The following is a 19,334-nucleotide window of genomic DNA, read 5'->3' as shown; positions in this document are numbered from 1 at the left end:
TGAAATGCAGAGCCAAGAAAATACCAAGTACAGAAACTTGCTGAAACTAACAGAAGATGGGGGAAAGGAGCAGAAGCCAATTAATAGCAGAAGGGGCATCAAACCTACAGAAAGCATATCATGAGGTATTTAGTGTATTCTTTCTTTCTTTAGATCAGCAGTTCTATATTTGCCTATAAGTGTGTGCACAAAGCCACATGTTTTCCACAATTTCCTTGTTTGTATTTTTCTGGCCATTAGAGACTCACCCATCAGAAGAAAACTACTCTTACGGAGAGGAACAACACAAGAGGATCTACAGGAGAACATATTATTCCCCAGGAAACTATTCTACAGTGTTTTACTGATAACTAGACAGGTGGAAGGTGGTGATGGCTGGAAGATTTTGAAAGGACCAGAGGCAACAGACACCAAGTGAAACAAAGGAGGTTCCCTCTGAACATCAGGAAACACTTTTTTACTCTGAGGGTGCTTGAGCACTTACACAGATTGTTCAGGCAGGTTGTGGAGTCTCATTCCTTGGAGATACCCAAAAGCTGTCTGGACATAGTCCTGGACAGCCAGCTCTAGGTGACCCTGCTTGAGCAGAGGGTGGGCCAGATGACCTCCAGAGGTCCTAGCCATCCTTAACCATGCTATGATGCTGTGGGTGCTAAAATGATGGAAAGGATATGTAACAACAGCAGCTGGACAGAGAAATATCAGTGTAATATCACTGGGGGAACCACAGTGAAGAGAAATGAAGGAAGAGACAGCTAGAAAGACCAACAAGAAGCTGAAAAGCAAAACAGTCACTAAAGGAGTAGTCCAGGGATCAGCAAGAGAGACAGGGCTGGTGGGTGAAGTTCACAAGAAGCTGAAATCTATTGATTCAGTAGAAGCAGTTGTCAGCACCATTTTTTCAAGAAAAAGTTTACTTAGCTCCAAACAGATCTTTCTTCCAAATTCCAAAATTTCCTTTTTCCAATTCCAAATCCCTGCTCTCTTTCCGTCCTCAAGAATTCCTCTATACCAAAGTGAACCTGGTAGCTGGCAGAAAACAGCCAGGGTTCAGGAATCACAGCAGTTGGCAGGGATAACCAGCCATACTGAAATGATCAGAGCAGCACACGCCTTACCCTGCTTTGCTTCCAATTCTGCCTCGTTTTACATGTGAGATTACAGAATTTTGGGAAGGGCAGCAACTTGTTTCCCGAACTGCAATTAAAATAGCTGTGCCTCAGCATTGCAAAAGAGCCCCTTCAAGAAGAATTTTTGCCTTCTTTTTTTTCCTTAATAAACATTTGTGTCAACATTACAAATGAAAATAACGTTTGGTACTTCCACACCCTCTGCTTTTTTCCCCATAAAAGACCTGACAGCTAGAAAATACTTCTTTAAATGGGATTACATGGGCCATCTCATTTCTCCCTTCCTGAGGAGAGTTCTCATTCCTCCTGCATTGCTCCCTCCCCTAAAAGCAGAGCTCATTATACTGAATACAATATTCACATTTTATGAAACTTAATTAAGTCACAAAAGGGCACCAGTAATGCTAGACTCCATAAATAAAACAAAACAGAAACAAGCTCAAAAACCCAAACAAACAAGAAACAAAAATCTCACACAGTAAAAGAATTCCTGATTATTCTCAGCATATGAACCAAATAATGGAAAAGAAGCGAGAAACACAGAGACTCAAACTATGTCACACATCAGGATGTTCAATCTCATTTTGAGTTTTGTAGTATTACAATATTCTGTTTTGGTTTGCCAACTACTGCAGAAAATTGTTGGCAAGTCCACTATTTGCAAAAAACAAAATAAAATACCTTTTTAGTCAAAGTAGAAATCAATAAACTAGTACACAAATACACCATAATTTAAAACAGTTTCACACAGAGCAACAAACTGGGATTACTCCTTCTCCCACACTTTTTTACTAACACAGGTAAGTGCTTAGAATAAGTTTTAGAGGCAGCAGTCTTTTCAAATAATATGATTAAAGCTCTAGCAAGTCACATGATGTTCAACTTTTAAAATAACATAATTGTGATTCTGTCTCTATCAAATTGCTCAACATGATAATGCTCTTTCAAGTCTATTTCGGTTCTCCTGTAAAAATGTGATTTCAGACCTATGTGTTTTTACATGGTATATTTTCAGTTCAGTCTGCAAATCCATCCTGGGCTCAGCACTGAAGGGGTGGTGCATCACTTCTTCCAGCAGCAGACCCAGAGGAGTCTTTGTCCATTGGGATTTCCAGCACAGTGCTCCACTACTGCCTGTACCCTTAGAATGAGCACCAGCCCTCTGTGACAGCCAGGTTGATTTTGATGGAAGATAATGGAGAGACTTATCTATATGCAGTCTTGGAGCCTCAAAAATAATTATCTGTGTCCCTCTCTCCTCTGAAGCAAGAAATGCTCTCAGATCTCTGTTGAGGAACTTTGTTAATAATGACAAAAGCCAAAAAAATACAGCTATCACTGAATTCCCTACACAATAGTTACCAGTTGTTAAGCTTGTATTTCTTTTTGGTTGGTTTTCTTCTTTTTTTTTAAATTTACAAAACTTATCACTTACAATAACACTTACTGTCCTCTTGGTTGATTTTAATAAGACTGTTTCTAACACATGGGATAGGAAGCCGTAAATGGAACATAGGGCACTGTTTTTCTATACAGAAACACCTGCACCAACTTTTTCACTTTGAACTTTATTAACTTTAATGTTATTAACCTACTTGTAGAAGCTGCAAAAGACCATCCAAGTTCACTACCACCAACAGTTTATCAGCAGGGGTAGAAAAACAATGGACAGAATAAAACAATGAAACATCCTTGTATCAAGCTTTAATCCAGACTCCCTCCACATACCATTCACAACACAAACTCAACACAAGTTGTGATTTAACACTCGGGACACTCCCCAAAGCCTCGAGTCACAAGCACAAAGATTTCTCAGCATCATTCACCATCGAGTAAGAAGGAAACAAGAGACCAGCAGACACAGTCAAAGCTCATCCTCCATCCACTTGAGAAGTTCAGCCTTCTCCTCTCCAGCTGTCACCACTGCAGCCACATTCCTGCATGGCCCATACACAAAAGTTGCTGCAAAGATGGCTCTTTTGAGGTCCTCTACTTCTTCTCTCTATAAATCTACACTAGGCACAGATTCTTGTCTTCCTCTTGAAGGACTCCACAACTCTACCTCCTTCACTTAGCAGCTGTGAGAGGAACAGACAACTCCCTCAACTCAGGTGGCATCTCCACGCCACTGCTGCCCTGACCACCAGCGTCTGCTGTTCGTGTCTCTGTGCCTCCTTCCACTTTTCTCATTACACATGTAGGGCCATCTAATTAAATTTATAAACCCTTATGTGTCGATGCCTGTTTAAGGTTTATTTCTGTCAAACAGCAACTTGTCCCTGGTTAAAAACAGGCAAATGGCTACAGACATGTGCCTGGCAAAGAGATGACAGTTCTTCACCATGGTCTTTATCTCGTGTGTTGGTTCATCTGTTTGTCTCTTTAGGCTCCTGAACTGCCAGAACAGAAATCACAAACTGTTTCAACAGTACTCAGTCCAGTACAATGAGCTCCCTCTGGTAACCGAAGCATCTGGGTACCACCACAACAAATATTTACAAAAGCAAGAACAGAGATTTATCCTGTTTCCTAAGCAGCAGTAGCAAGAATTAACATTTGGTTATCCTGGTTATCCCTTTGGTATATAATCTGCTGTAGTTATCTGAAGATACAGGTCAATAAGCAACAGTGTATTTTGGCAGGTATTCCACAAACAGCAGCCATCACTTCAAAGCTTTTATTTTTGTTAGATACAGCCTTGTAAAAGCAGAAGAACCTCTACATATCTACAGCAAAAAGGCATTCCCATTAAACTATTTAAAAACAATTAGTTCATATGGCTTAAAATTAACATAGGTTTAAATAATGTAGGTTTTTTACTTTTACATCTGCCCAAATGTACATCTTGTACTACAAAATTAAAGAAATATTTCTTGTCTACCAAGGTCCTGCCTAATGAAATGCATTTCTGAGAGAGAAGCAGTACCCAGACAGCATCAGCACCATACTCTCAGTACCTGTTTCCACAGTGTTTTCTGTTTCTGCTGCCTCCAAACCATCCATACTGTCTTCATCCTCCACTGCAGTTTTTCCTCTACTCCGAGGCCTGCAAACATAAGAAGGAAAAACTCTTTTTAGACTGAAAGTGGTTTTAAAATTAGGATTTAAATACTTTCTTTTTGAGGGATAAATGTCAGCACTAAATTATGTAACATTTAAGCTAACTCATGATTTCAGTCTTGTACAAAGCAGAAGTTTCCTTCCCTTTTTTCCTGTTCTAGGTAATGTCCTCAGAAAGGGTACACTTGAATCAGTAGTTTGCCCTTTAAGTTTCTCTGATTATTCTCAGAAGAAAAATAAAATAATGAACTTTTACTGATCAAACAATAGATTAAAACAGGCAGATTTTAAGACACAAGGAACCCTGTTTGCTCAACGTAAGAGGAGAGATAACACTACCTAAAGTCTGGCCAGTAGTTACTACAAAATAGAGACAGATCCATCCAGAACATCCTTGGATGAAATTTCTATAGAATAATAATGATGCTAAGGCAATGAAATTGAAACATTTATTATTTGCAGTGAACCAAATATTTTGACACGTAAAGTAAAATGTTATGAGAGATGACTGGATGTCATCACATTAAAAAAGTCATCACGTGAGGACAGCCTGTCAAACCTAAAATACCTGGCAGATTTGTTTCAATTTCAGCCGAGGTCTGACGGAAAGCAAACAGGTTTGTGCTACAAAATTCCAGCCTTTTTTCCCTGCCTGGTTCTTCAGCGACTATCATGGTGGGCTGTTGAGAAGCCCAGGCATCCAGATTCCCAGCTGTTCAGCAGCCCATTTGAAAGGGAGCCAAGAGCTTGGCACCTCGCCTCCCAAATTTTCAGGCTACTTGGCAACCCGCCTGGCATGCTGACGGAAAGCCTGGGGGACCCTGGGAGCTTCTGATTCCAAGTACACAAATTTTGAGCGGTTTGGGGCATCTCAGCAGTTCCAATGTCCCAGAGCTCCCAGGCAACCATTCACCCAACCAACATGCCTTGAATCGGGATGCCAGGCAGGGCAGCACACGGGCACCCCGCCTGCTCCCCCCCAGACAAAACCGCTCCAGTTCCTCTTTCACAGAGCACTCTGAAAGGTTTGGGTTTAGTTCTACATCAGGGAAAAAAGGTTTTAGTTGTTGGTTTGTTGGTTGGTCTTTTTTTTTTTTAAGTGATTAAATCATTCCAAAACCAGCATTTCCTTTTTTTGTACAGTCTGTTATAGTACTTGGGTCTACCCAAACTACTTCCGCAGAACTAGATCTGCTAAATCAGCTACAAAATAAACTCTTATCGTGCAATGCCTTTGGTTCTCTTGGATCAAAGAACTGGACAGAAATGGAACCATCTTTGGAGCCTACACAGGTTGCTGTCCTGCTAGAAGAGGATTGACTGTCTAGGATTACCTAACAAGACGACACCTTCAAATTGTGTTGGAACCATTTTTGTCTCTGCAAAGGAGGAAAAGAAGAATTAAAATGAGGCTCAAAACAAAGCCTGAAAAAAACCCCCACTCAATTTACAAAGGAGCTGGGGGAAAGAAGAAAGCAAGAAGAGATGAAGGACAGAAGGACTTTTCTTTGCATCCCTATAAAATCTGTTCAGGATAATGCTGAAAAATTTGAGCACAGTGGGAACCCAAGGGATTACAAGGTTATCTTTCCCTTTGCCTGCTTATCCATAAGCACTGACAACATATCCATAACACACAAAATAAGAAATAGCTGCCTTAGACGAGACAGAATCCAGCATCCCCTTCAGTTATTTGCCACTTTACAAGCTTCCCACTGTAGTATCTTAAAACCCATGTTTCACAAATATTTAAACCAGAATAAACTGCACAGCCAGCAGAAGAAACTGTGTTATACTCTTCCCTTCAGACACCATGTGAGCCCATCCAGAAGCACAGCGACCACTGAGCTGGCTGGAGTGTAGACACGCATTTTGGAAGTGGGAAGGACACAAATGTTTCTTGCAGCAGCATCTGAGATGGTCACACAGAGGGATTCCCATCCCTGACAAAGAGTAGGGAGTAGAACAAATGGAACATCATACCCACTGGATAAAACAGGCTTATTCAGCAAGACAGAGATACAGCAAGAAAGATGACATCTTTCAAACACAAAAACAATGCAGCTAGTAAAAAAAAAGAGTTTATAGGTATTAAATTACTTTCAGTTCTTCACATCATCCCAGCACATCATCCAGCACCAAGCAAAAGGATGGGGGAATGCAGGTAAGTGAAATCACTTCCCTTGGTGCAGGAATGCTCAAAAGCTTTACAGAACACAATCAGCTAAGAACAGGGATTATTTCTAAATCCTATCCCAATTATTCTTCTACCAACTATCCGACTGCAATGCAAAGTTACAAGTCCGTACTAAACAAGGATTCCTTTGAAATCATCACAAACATTAAATGATAATTCTGCTTTCTTCAAAAGTACCCCTTTTCAGTATTTCTCAACACAACCCTGCAGGTGAAACTTGCTGGATAGTTGAAGATGACGATTATTTATGTTTATTTAATAATTTACATACAGTTTTAGATCTTCTATTAAACAGCAAAGCACCTCACAAAGACTTTTTAAAACATTTTAACAGGAGCAGTATTCACTCCTTGAACTCCCTACCATATTTTAGGAACCTATTTAACACCAAGGAAAATCAGATGTTTCAATTAATTAAACATAATTGCTTCCTTCAGTGAAAGATATAACCAATGTCTGGTGTTTTCTTGCCATTCCCCTCCCCCAAATATTCTACAAAAAGCCTTCATAATGTTGTGCAGGTTTTAAATAAAACTGAAGAAATGGTGAAAAAAATGGCAGATTATATCATTAACTTATTTTTGCTAGTTACATTTATTTCCCAATCATCAGAAGAGATTTTATAGCCTACAAATTTCTGTTTGGTTTAGAGAAAAAAATAATTCAAGTCAGAAAACAGTGAAATATACTCTGTACAACAACTATAATTCAATGTTTCCAGAGCAAATGCTGTTTAAGAAGGCCATATACCATATCTAATGGTTGTAATCAGCATTTGTAATAAGAATGGACTGTTTCATGTGATTTGCATTAAGTTTATACATTTTATTTAATAGTTTTATACACAAAGCTTTTGGCTGGTTTGCATAACACTACATTTTTCTACTGACAAACTCTGTTAATTTTTAATTTTTCTACTTACTTATTCTACTCCCCCTTAAATACAGTAGGAAAAGCAACCTGTGCTCTGTTCTTTGCCTGGGACTTGACTACTTCTTCTCCAGTGCATCCTTCTGAAGGAGGATATGAAAAGGCTGCGGGGGCAAGACAAGGTTGGGACAGTTTTTGGTGCCTTATTACGGAACAACAGCCTGTGACTATTCCCCTTCACTCACAGAAACCCAGACAGCACTCAACCATAAGTGCTATATCGAACATTATAACCTCAGTTCTGCTCTAGATCTTGAAGTTCAATCCCAAAATTTCTTACTGGGGGGGGGTAATTATAACACTCTTTTACACTAACGCGGCAGAAACCCCATCAGCTCGCCACGGCAGAAGTATTGAACACAGATGAGCCACGTTTCCTAGGGCTCACAAACCCAGAACAAAATGTACAGGCAGGGCCTGACCCATAAGGACTCCACCAGAAAACAACAAATATTAGTCAGTGGGCAGGCAGTGAGCTTGGTACGCGGCTGAACTGCTGCCAAGGTCTCTGCGATGGCTTCCTCTCCTGCCTTTTTCCTACAACAGAGTTCAGTTTAGAAGGAAAAAACAAAAGCACATCTATTTTTGTTTAAAAGAACAGATCCACTGAGAGAAATGTAACTTCTTGAAGTGTTTAAGGCACATTCAGCGTTTCATGGAATAAAGTCAACAACAAAGACAAAACTACACTTTTTTATTAATATAGGACTCCAGTTAAATATAATTACTGTCTACAGTAATTTGACTCATATTTCCATAAAACAGAGTCATTTATCAAAATCCTTTGTGACCTATTCCTAAATTTTTTATCAATTAGTTTTTTTAGCTAATGTCTTTCATTAATCTCCATCTTTAAATATACCATAGTAAACAAAAATCTCGTAATTCTTCTCTGGGTAAGCAACTAATTAAATTTAGCCCAGAGGAGAAAGAAAAATCCCAGAAAAACCTTTTGCAGGGCTCAGCAGAGCATTAGGTATTCCCTCTGCACGGGGGGAAAGCCTTGCTGAGGCTCTCTGAAAGCCCTGATGACTTCACTAACACTGGGAGATCACCAGGCATCTGAGCGGCTTCTGCTGAGTGCACGGAGAGCAGCACGGATGCACAATGCCAGGGGAAAATGGAAAAGTATCTTACTCATCTGACAGCAATCAGATATTGCTTCTTTTCTTCTCTTTTCTGCAGTATTGGGATGTGGGGTTTTTGGTGGTTTGTTTTGGTTTTTTTAAAGGTCATATCAATAGCACCATAACTGGACGAGTACAATGTAGGTCAAAAGTACATCTTGGATCTTACTCATTCTTTCCACAAAGTGATCAGGAATAAGGCCATGGGCCAACATTTCCTGGAACCACATGAAATGACAGACAAAGCTACCATCCTCAGATGCCAGGCTGCTGGTTTATGATTACCCAGAAGTTATTGCCAGACACCGGTTTCTGCAAGTCCTCCCTAAGTTGCTACCAACAAAATCATGTGACTGTTCAGCCCATCCATCAAAACTACCTTGCTAATCCAGTGCATTTTGTTCCAGGCTTATGCAAACAGGTACATACGAGCCACTTCAGAGTCTTCCCCTTTTTCCCACATGTTGAAAGCTCAATGTCATTCAGGGGAAAAACCACCTCCCTTCCGACGCTTTGCAAACCATGGAGCAAAATGATGGTACTAAATATATAAAACAGGGCCAATAACCTTAAAAAGCAGTGTAACATCTGGGATACAGTAACATCCTAAACCAGCACAGATGTCTTGTTAAATGAACATCTGTCCACAGCCTTTACACTGGAAGATGGTACAGGAATGATTTATAAAAAGGTTCAATTAGTGCTGCCATCAGCACGGCTGGTAACGAATTAATGTTCACAGGCCCTTTCACAAGTGAAAGCTGTTACTCTCTTTTCAGGAATCTTTTTAACAGGTGTGCAAAAGCACAAGTTCCCACTACTACTGAACCGTAAGTGGTAAGTGCAGCTGTAAAAGTTTAACTGTGCTTAAGCAGAAGCTAAAATACCTAAGGTTCAGCTAATAGCCCCTTGTGAAGGGAACCACAGCAAGCAAGAATTAATTCAAGAACATACCTATAAAGGAAAGGTTCTTTTTCCCCTCTCTGTACGGTACTTTAGTCTTTATTACTTCTAAGAGTTGTGGAAATTCTACATCCAAGTCTGGATAACATGAAGAACAAGGCGCTCTGGAAGCAAGGCAGATGCCAGCTAGCGAGAATTAACTTCAATAACTCTAAAAACTAACAAGCCTAAAATAGGAAACTCACTATCATATTGACTCCAGCTTCAAACTTATTCTGATTTAAAAGATTCTTTACAGGATTTTTTAATTGACCCATCAGTACCAGGTGAAAATATCTTCTGCACTTGCCTCACCCTCCACAATATTTTCTTTTGTATGTGGTAAAAGAAGAATGCAACGTAGTTTCTTCCTATTTACTTTTTATACTAGATATGTGTGTATTACAGGCTGAGGGATCCTGATGTATGGGAAAGATGTGCAGCAGAAACATTACAACTGAAAGGTGACAACAAATTGAACTTTTAGTAATAGAGAGAAGTGAAAGACTGCAGGAAAGCTTTTATGTTTAGCATCTACTTGCTCAACCTACAGTTTCATTATTAAAAAGATCTCAAAACTCTATTTGATATTGCTTACTAGTCTCCTGGTACAAAGAAAAAGTGTGCTTCTTAATACTTCTAATTTATAAAGCATAACAATCTTTTCAAAAAATACTACATCAAAGAAGTGACCCAGCTTATGTTTAAAAGTAAAACATTGCAACTTCCCATCTTACACCTCCTCTAACCAGTAACGATCTAAAAGACATTATTCATTCACTCAAGGTTACTCATTCACCCAGGCTGTAACATCTTCACAGCTCAAACTTTTTCACATCTATATTTTATACAGTTACCTCTGAGAGCAATAAACACCTGAAAAAAATATTATAGCCTTGGAGATCAGGGATGTCTGAGAAAAAGCATAAAAAGAACCTACACCTCTGCTGGACGATTCTCAGCTAAACTATTCCAGTGCTCCCCTGAGAAAGGGAGATTTGTCAAAGATTTCCTACACTGCCAAAACAAATGCAAATAGGAGCCTTTTAAAGATTATTTGTACTAAATGTCATAAATGCATCTTTGCTGTCATTCTACAGTGCAGTCACTATTGACAAAAAGTAAGCAAATACAAAGGAAACCCACTGATAAATGTAGAGCTCTTCAAGAAACAAGGCTACCCTGAGAGGTTGGGAGAGAAGTGTCAAAATGAATCTGCATTGCACAGTTGTAACAAATGCCAAATGAATCAGTACTCTGAAGTAAATGTGAAGTTTGGTTTATCTGTATTTTCAACTTCAACTGTCCTTGCATAGTGGCTGTACTGTGGGGGTTCTCAGGCCCATATTTGAGCAAAATTATTTTCCATGGGAGACTGAGAAAAGGCAAATAGGATGTCCTGCCTGCAGGCACTCATCAGGACTGTCTACCCAAATCAAAGAGGCATAATTACTGTAACAGGAATGTCATCTCACTGTTGGAAAACCTTAATCTCAACTCAATTTTGCAGAAGGCCACCAGATCCAAGAGCCTGAAGCTACACTCTTGTTGGGTGATGAGGCTGGTCTGGCCAAAGTGACCGTCTGCAGCATTTTGTCTGCTCTTCCCTCAAGTTATTCATAGTTGTTCAGTTTGAGGCTGGAACTGCTCTTTTAAAAGATAAAGCAGATGAAGACTATCATAGCTGAAACACAGCCTTACTAACGAGACCATGAAATCTTCTTCCTAACTTGTTACCCATTTGGGAATATCCTCAGTGAGCTGGGAAGAGAGACAGAGGGTCACAGTAGCCAAGGATCAAACCAGGTAGATTCAGTATCATTGATTAACAATTCATTAACAGTTGTAGGTACATAAAATAATGCATTTTTCACATGAGCCCATAAAATGCCCACAAAGTTACAGCTCTGCTACAGGCAGTTATGGACTGGAACATTGACAATTGCAATGTACTTCTGCACACCTTCTTGTGATACCACTACATGGGAAAATCTAAGTTTGATATTAAAAGTATGAAGCCAGGTTGCTTGATCTACTTGTATGAACTGCTCAGATTTGGAAACAGTTCGAATAACAGGAAGAGAAATCATATAAAACGCTTTCAGATCTTTCAAGCTTTCTTTTTTTACTTTTCAAACTGCCTTTTTAGACATCTATAAATTCTGTAAGTGAAAATTACTTTCAGTCAACTATCTGTCACATTAACCCAGCAATGTACAGCATCAAAAACTGCTACAGGTTCTTCTTTCTCAAGAACCACCCTCCCACTGATAGGTAGACTGTATAATTTTATTCTGTAACACGAAACACTTCACATACAGACCTTAATGATTATACATATTTCAGAAAGAAATAAAAAAAAATTGGATGTATTTACGACCCTCCAACACATTATATATCTGCAGTTTTGCACAAACTACATCCTTTATACACTTGCTACCAATACTCACTACCAAAATGTTGCCATACTCACTAACAAAATGATGCAAACCAACAAACTAAAATTGCAGCAATATTTTTTAAAACCTTTTCTGGAACCAAATTAGACACCAAGAGCTATAAGTACAGCCACCTGCATATTTCCAACTCCAGTGAGTTCTACCTGGCTCCAGACTTGGTAATGGCTGTATTCTTATGATGCCTTCAGACAACAGTTTGTGTTTGGTAAATTTGCTAAATAATGTTTAGCAAGTCCACTGAATGTTTTCCTGTGTTCTCTTTCGACAGGCAAAGAGCATGAAATGGCAACATGAACAGTTGAGAGACCACAGACATTGCCAAACCCGCAAGTTTCTGACCTTTGCAAGAGTTTCACATGTGCACCTGCACCATCCAACACTGTACTTGTCCACACTCCTTTGTCCTCTAAATAAATAAAATTGCATTAAAATATGCTACTGCATCAAACACTGCTTTTTCCTGATGGGTAGTAAGCATCCACTTAGATCTGAACACAAGATTTGTTTCTCCATGACGACGACTATGGCAAGTTTTAACTTCTCCAATCTTGTGACAGCCATGGTGCCCAGAATTTTTTACCCACAAGAGCACCAAGCTCATGTCTTTTTTAAGAATCATCCAGCTCCTTGTTCTTTCATACACTGCAGGATTTGCCTGCTACTCCTCTTCTGAATAAAGGTGGCAACACAGTGGTAAGGGCTGTAATTCTCATGTCTGGTGATTTCAAGATCCTGTACATAAAATTCAGCAGATCTGAGTCATCACGTGTGAGAAACAGCTGCCAAGTACTTGGAACTTGGTGGAAGTTTTGGTCTCTGTGAACAGATTTTTGTAATTTTAGCACCATTAATTAAGAGTCATTTTCCAAGATTTCCTTTTGGAACTTTGTAGTCTGACAGAGTCTTACCACAGGAACACCGTGAAGATTCTCTCATTTGTTTCCTTAAGTTAAATATTCTCATTGGATATATTAGCTGCAGGTACAGGCTGTGCTGCTTGTCTTAACACCCAGTCACATACAGGGCAGGTATACAGACAGTCAAATAACCTAATACTGAAGTTTTTGGTTTTACAGAAAAGTGTTTTTATACCCAGCAAGTACAATCTGCAAACACTGATCACAGAGAGCTCCAAAGATAGCTTTTATTCATCATTAATTCAGCTAGTATATTCAAAAAAAGGATGCAAATATTCAACTATTCTACCAATTTATTTAAGATAAACTAAACCCCACTTACACAGCATCATTTTGAGAGGTTTCCAGACCTTAAATCTATCAAAATGCATCAGTCAACTCAGAACATCTCATGCTTTCTCATCGAATAAAGCTCAGTATCTTTGGCTCAAGTCAATTTTACTCACGTCTTTACACTTCACAGCAAACACAAGTCTTCCTGTAGATTGCACAGAAAATAACTGCATTCATTCTTATGCTTTTGAAATATATCTGATCCCACCAGTATCACAAAAAAGCCATCTGTCTGTCCCTCAGGTGCATGTTACAGGATTTCCTGAAGAAGTTGTCCGTCCACCAATTTCACCTCAACTTCTGTTTACAAAGGCAAAGAAGAACCTATGGACACCACTATCACTATGGACACCACTATGGAACCTATGGACACCACTATCACTGTATTTAAGCTTTAATCTTGAACAAGCATTTAAGCTTAAACTAGAGGGATCAGGACATGGGCAGTACCCAGAGAGATATAAATAACCTGCTTTTAAACAAGATGCTAGCCTACAACTCATCAGATAGAATTTTCTTTAAAATCCTCAAATTAATTGATGGCATGTAAGAAAAGTAGTTCTTGCATGTCAACTACAGTTTGTCATTATCCATCTAAAATGGATTTAGACAGGAAAAAAAAAAACACAACAGAAACAAATGTCATATCACCACGTATCTTTTCCATCTGTTACCACCCTTAGTGCTCCTTATAAAGAAATGCATTTTTATTTCAGATAATGTCAACAAGTATTATGAAATATTTGTCTTTCAGTAAAACTGTTAAACCTGGGAAAGCTAAGGGGAAAAACAGAGGATCTGTTCACTAATTAAAAATCCATTAAAACTTATTCAGAAGGCTTGGAAAACCTCAGAAAGAATAAAAATAGACCCAGAAAGAAAATGGGCAATGGAATCAGATGGGGTGTCAGTGTACATTTTTAATTCACATGAATTGTTTTTCTTTTAACAAAATTGTTTTCAAACTAGATGTAAATCCTAAAAGCCAGATCATGGAAACTATTTTTATACCACAGTAAATAAACTCCTGGAAATACTATTGTGAAATATAAACAACAATACAAGCAGCATAATAAGCAACACTCTGAAGCACAAGCATAAGTAATACAAATCTTCAAACATGCTTAAAAGCTTCTGTATAAACAGGCATATCAATCTCCAGGGGCGTGGATGAGGCAGAAACGCTGCATTCTGCTAACAAAAATGTGCCAACACCTGTTTTCCATCCCTGAAGAGGATTCTTCTAACCTGGAGACACAAATTTGCCTTTGACAATTACAGGTAGGTTACAAAGAGCTTCAAGTAATTGTAATAGAGAACTTCTAAACTTCTGTTCTAAACTTGTGATCAGTGGGACAATGATCATTGCTGTACATTGACGTTCTCAAGATTTCACTTCCTCCTATTTGAGACCATTACAAAGTGGTCCAAGGTGCTATTTTTTCTCCATGCCAGTCTTCAGCCCATTAAAATTAAATATATGAATTAATGTATTTTTAAAAAAAAAAATTAGTTTTTTTGGTTTTTTTTTTAAATTCTTAGTTCCTCACTCCTTTAATAAGCCCTTAAATAAAAACAGGAAAAATGTTAAGGTAATAAAAAAGATGGGTTTTCCAGCACTTGATGCTAGAGGAGTTCTACTACCTGATCATCTTCACACCCCCACCTTTCCCAGCATGAGAAGAGATCAGGCTGTGACTGAACTGCCAGCAAAAGAGTGATTTATTGCTCAGCCTACGTCATATGATACAGGTCAGAGTCATAAACAAAATTGTATCTGTGTCACATGAGAGGGGCACTTACCCAGAGAACCCTGCTACAGCAACTACTACAATGGAAGTCATCCAAGAGGACTAACTGATACCTCCAGGTCAAGTTCCTTTGAGGCCACCACCCAAGGACACCCAGGCTGTAAGCTTACCCTGTCTACTGCCCAGAAAGCTGCAAAAGGCCCTCAGGTTCTGCAGCTTCTCTCCAGGTCCACAGATATCCTCAGTTTAGACAGACAAGGAAATGTGTTTTTAAGGTAACAAGAAACCAACCCTCAAAATTTATGTTTACTATGGAGAAAAACACCAAAAAGTTCAAGATTCAAACGTGCTCACCTAAAGACTTAGAAACAATGCTGCAACAAAGTTTAATTAACACTTACTGAATTCACACCCAGCAAAAAAGCTAACTTTCATCCACATCAGTTTTTTTTCATTCACTAGAGGTTCACGAATGTTTGTGTTGGAAGCAGCCAGGGAGAACAGCAGCAACAGGAAAGAGTTATCAGAGAAGGAGGGGAGGGAATAAAGTGAGTGAAGCTTCTTTTGGTGATGGTGCAAGTAATGCTGTCTAAAAGGACTTGGAAATTACAATCCAAATCCCTTGCCTCCTAACTTTTTTCCACAAGAAAAACAAGTAACGAAGATAATCAGAAATGATACTGTAGCTGATTTATAATGGGACTATTTGTATATTTACCTAATCTTTTCTGAGCACAGACCTTCTGGAACGACAGCTTCTTAGATATTTATACTTTTATTTCAGCTTGCTTTTTACATACACACATATGTTTCTAATTAACATTTACAGCATGAAAATTCAGTTCTACTCACCAGACCACAGAGCCTCAAAAATTATCTTAATCAAACCTTTCAGAAGTTTTTTCAGGTATCAAAAGCTGGCAGAGCATCTCTGAAAGAGCTACACTGGCAACCACTTGGGAAGATGACACAAACAGAGAAGTACATGTGGCCCTAAGGCTACTCAGATACACCCAAGTACTGTCTTGGCATCACGACAGGACAGAGCAGGGGCTAGTTCATAACTTGGTTATATATAACTTTCAGCATTAAATGCATTAATTTTTTTTTACAGTATTACTTTCGCATAATTTTTTCCTTGTATTTTTGCACACTGAAATTTCTCCTTAAATTACCTTGAAAGCCTTTCTGCTAACAAAAGAGCTACAACTGAGGTACACACCATGTCCTCAGAACCTTAGAAACCATTTGTCTTTTGCAATCAATGTATTAAAGATCACATTTGAAAAGAATCTTTGACCACAAAGGTGTTCAACATTTGCTACACCATCCCTGGAAAAACTGCTACAGGGAGTGCTATCAAAACAGAAGTCCAACTGCTCACAGATTCACTGGACACAATGCCAGAATCATTATCCATGTGAGTCCAATATCCATAACTATCACTCAAAACCTGTAATTGATTGAAGCTCATCTTTCAGAAAGGCACTCACCCTGCCATTCCCTTTGTCATTTTTTCCTCCTTATGAATTCATGCTCATTTCCTTTGTGAACTTCTCTGGTTTCAGTTTTCAACCCCTGGCTCTTGTTGTCCCTCTTCCTGTTACATTAGGGAGCCTTTAAGAACTCAGTATTTTCTCTGCTAGAGATATCATCTTAACTCAAACTTCTACTCATTTTTAGGGTTTAAATTCCCCATCCTCCCATAACCAAGCAGATTGAGCACCTCTACCTTTCTCCCCAAAGAAATTTTCTCCAAGCTTTCTATAATCTCTGGTCCATTCCATGACTTTTTGCCAATATTTCAGTCTTTCAACTGTGGATATCTGAATCACATTGAAATGGCAGCAGCAAATCCCACAATCTCTATGATAAACAGAGCTTCAGTGCACAGCCACAAACATCCCACACTCTAAATCTCCTGCCAGAAATGCTCCTTTCTGGACTGCAGCCCCATTCCTAAACCTCTACATGGTGACACCACCTCTCTCCTTATTCTGAAGAGCGTTTTGTTTAACTGTGCTTAATCCAAATCCCCCTTCTGCCTCTTCCCTATGCTCATCCATGTCATTCCATATACAGATTTCAACAGCAGTAATTGTTATTAATATTGACTAATACCAGACTTCACTGTTGGAGGACCACCCAAAAAACCCAAAGCAAGGCGATGACAGTTCCCAAAGACAACAAAGTGCTTGGTCAGGCAGTGCTTAACCCAATTACTGCAGGCTTTATTCCATTGAATAATTCAAACAAATAGTTTTAATCAGAATATAAAACACTGTTAGGCCCAGTACCTTTAAAGAAATCCATTTACATTACATTATCACAGAAAACGATGGACAAAGGATCACATCAGATGACCTAATATCTCCATCAAAAGCAACTTGTAAAACTCACATAGTGGATAAAAGGATGAAAAGGAAGGGAAAGAATAATAATAAAAAAAAATAGCCCAGCAAACCTAAGAGTTCCTGCCTCTAAGGAACGTAGTAAATAAATTTATTTCCAAAATAAAAAGTATCCATATCTCCCCAAAAGTCATGCCTTCCACATTCTCTTCATTTCAGTGGGCACCATGGGCTTTCAGTGTCTCACAGAAGTGAGCAGCATGTATATCAATATACTTTGTAGCATAATAAAATATCCTATTGAAATTACAAGATCTAAAAAACAATTACTTTATTGCTTCTTACAACTTTTTCACTGTAAAATTCAACTCCAAGGTAGTAATTGGCAGGGACAAAATTATGTAGCAATTAGGGCATGACAGCAAAAGCAAACAAGAACTGAAAATGGGTTCGACACTTCTGGTAACAAGCAGGTAATTATCACAGCAGCTTGAAAGGGGCATAATCAACCAAACTGACATCATCCCTCCCACATAATAAAACGTGAAATCCCTTTACGTGCAGGGTAGCTCTTACATGCAGCTGGTAGATGCTGCTAGTCTGGTCTCGATGTCTGTGTCTGCAGAGCAGCTGAGGTTACAGTTGGGACTGTTCAACAGTGGATAATTTTATTTAGTTCTTTAGAATGATAATAGCTATTACATGTTTTCATCCACTGCGGACTACAGATATTATCTCTAGGAAACGCTGTTTTATAAAACTGCCCTCTCTTTTCTGAGTATAACTTTGTTTTCAAAGTTCCTAGAACACAGAAAAAAATCTCTGCCTAAAAGGCACGGTTACCGTTACACCACTACCTACAAGATAAGTTTAATATTTTTAATATAAAAGTAGAAAGTTGCTAGTTTTAAATATGCTCAATTCTTAACTACCACGTTTTAACTGCAATACTTTTCCCCCAATGATGTGTTTATTGAAACTTAGGTGTGAACATTAACTATTGTCCCAAAGCAGCACTGTCCCGTGGACACGCCTGTTGTTCATATCAACACGGTCTAGTTATAAAATAAATGGTAATGCATTCATCTTCATCATATATTTTAAGTCATTAAAATATGATCAAAAAACATGTGTTTATCTGCTGTGCCTTTTCAGCACTACTTTACTGCAAGATTCTCCCTCTCATCAACGCAGTGTTTGGAAACCCCACAAGCCCTGACTGACTCAATGTTGTTTCATGTTAGAGGAGGTTGGGGGGAACGTCCTTCTCCTTCTTCTCTGTTTTGTATATTCCTTGTTCTTCTCCATTTTCTCCCTCTTTGTGTTGACAAATCCATTTACCTCCACACTGTCTGTCAATACCATTAACTGGCTGCTTCCACCTTCTTCCAGCTCATTAACAACAGCAAGGCCGAGCCCAACACTAATCCCTACAGTCTGCCATTAACTATTTCCACCCAGCTCCCATCTTTCAGATGGGTTTCATTCCCTGTTTCTTGGATACAAGCAATTTCAAACACACCAGAATTGCAGCTCAATTTGTATTGATTTTTCAAGACAAATTTCCACAAAACATTTACAGAATATCTGCACCTATCATTTTGTAAATTGTGCTGCAAGTGCCATAAGTAAAATATGTGAATTATTAACCCTTATTTTCTCATCTTTAAAGGCTCACAACATGAATTCTTCAGAAAGCTGTTATCTTGAGCAATCTATTTTTTATCTATTTTTTTTTATCCTTAGCAAGTTTTTTTGCACAAAATTCTCAAAAAGATAACACAAAGCTGGGTTACTGGATCTCAGCTTTTGAAAAGTACTAAGGTAGGTTTGAGTAACAGTATTTGTTCTAAAATTTAAATTTGATGAGTGTGTAGCCCAGACATGGCATGCCTTGACTTGTGGAAGGTTTAACTTACTGGCAAGGAAAACAGATGCAGGTACAACAGGAGATATTTGATTGCTGACTATACATTACTGACATGATAAAGATGTTAATACTGTACAAAACCTTGAATATCCTTTTTCTTTAATTATGTTCAATTCTTTACTACATTTTACCAACAACACTTTTTCTCCTTGATGCATTTATTAACTGTTGTGTCAAAACAGCGCTGTTCCATGGACATGCCTGTTG

The 19,334-nt window shown here is 38.6% G+C and overlaps 1 protein-coding gene across 10 annotated transcripts in view; it reads right to left on the bottom strand.

The window, feature by feature from the left end:
* The window catches only part of KMT2C (lysine methyltransferase 2C), a 194,339-nt gene that overhangs the window by 141,128 nt on the left and 33,877 nt on the right, over positions 1–19,334 (bottom strand). For all 10 annotated transcript variants that reach the window (XM_032692870.1, XM_032692911.1, XM_032692865.1 and 7 more), the window contains one exon: positions 4,088–4,176. In XM_032692870.1, coding sequence (XP_032548761.1) covers positions 4,088–4,176 — 89 coding nt within the window. The remainder of the gene's footprint in view (positions 1–4,087; positions 4,177–19,334) is intronic.

Source organism: Chiroxiphia lanceolata, chromosome 1 (assembly GCF_009829145.1).
Source record: "Chiroxiphia lanceolata isolate bChiLan1 chromosome 1, bChiLan1.pri, whole genome shotgun sequence".
Lineage (NCBI taxonomy): Eukaryota > Metazoa > Chordata > Aves > Passeriformes > Pipridae > Chiroxiphia > Chiroxiphia lanceolata.
Note: the sequence above shows the minus strand (reverse complement) of the source record. Positions and strands in the feature narration are given on the sequence as shown.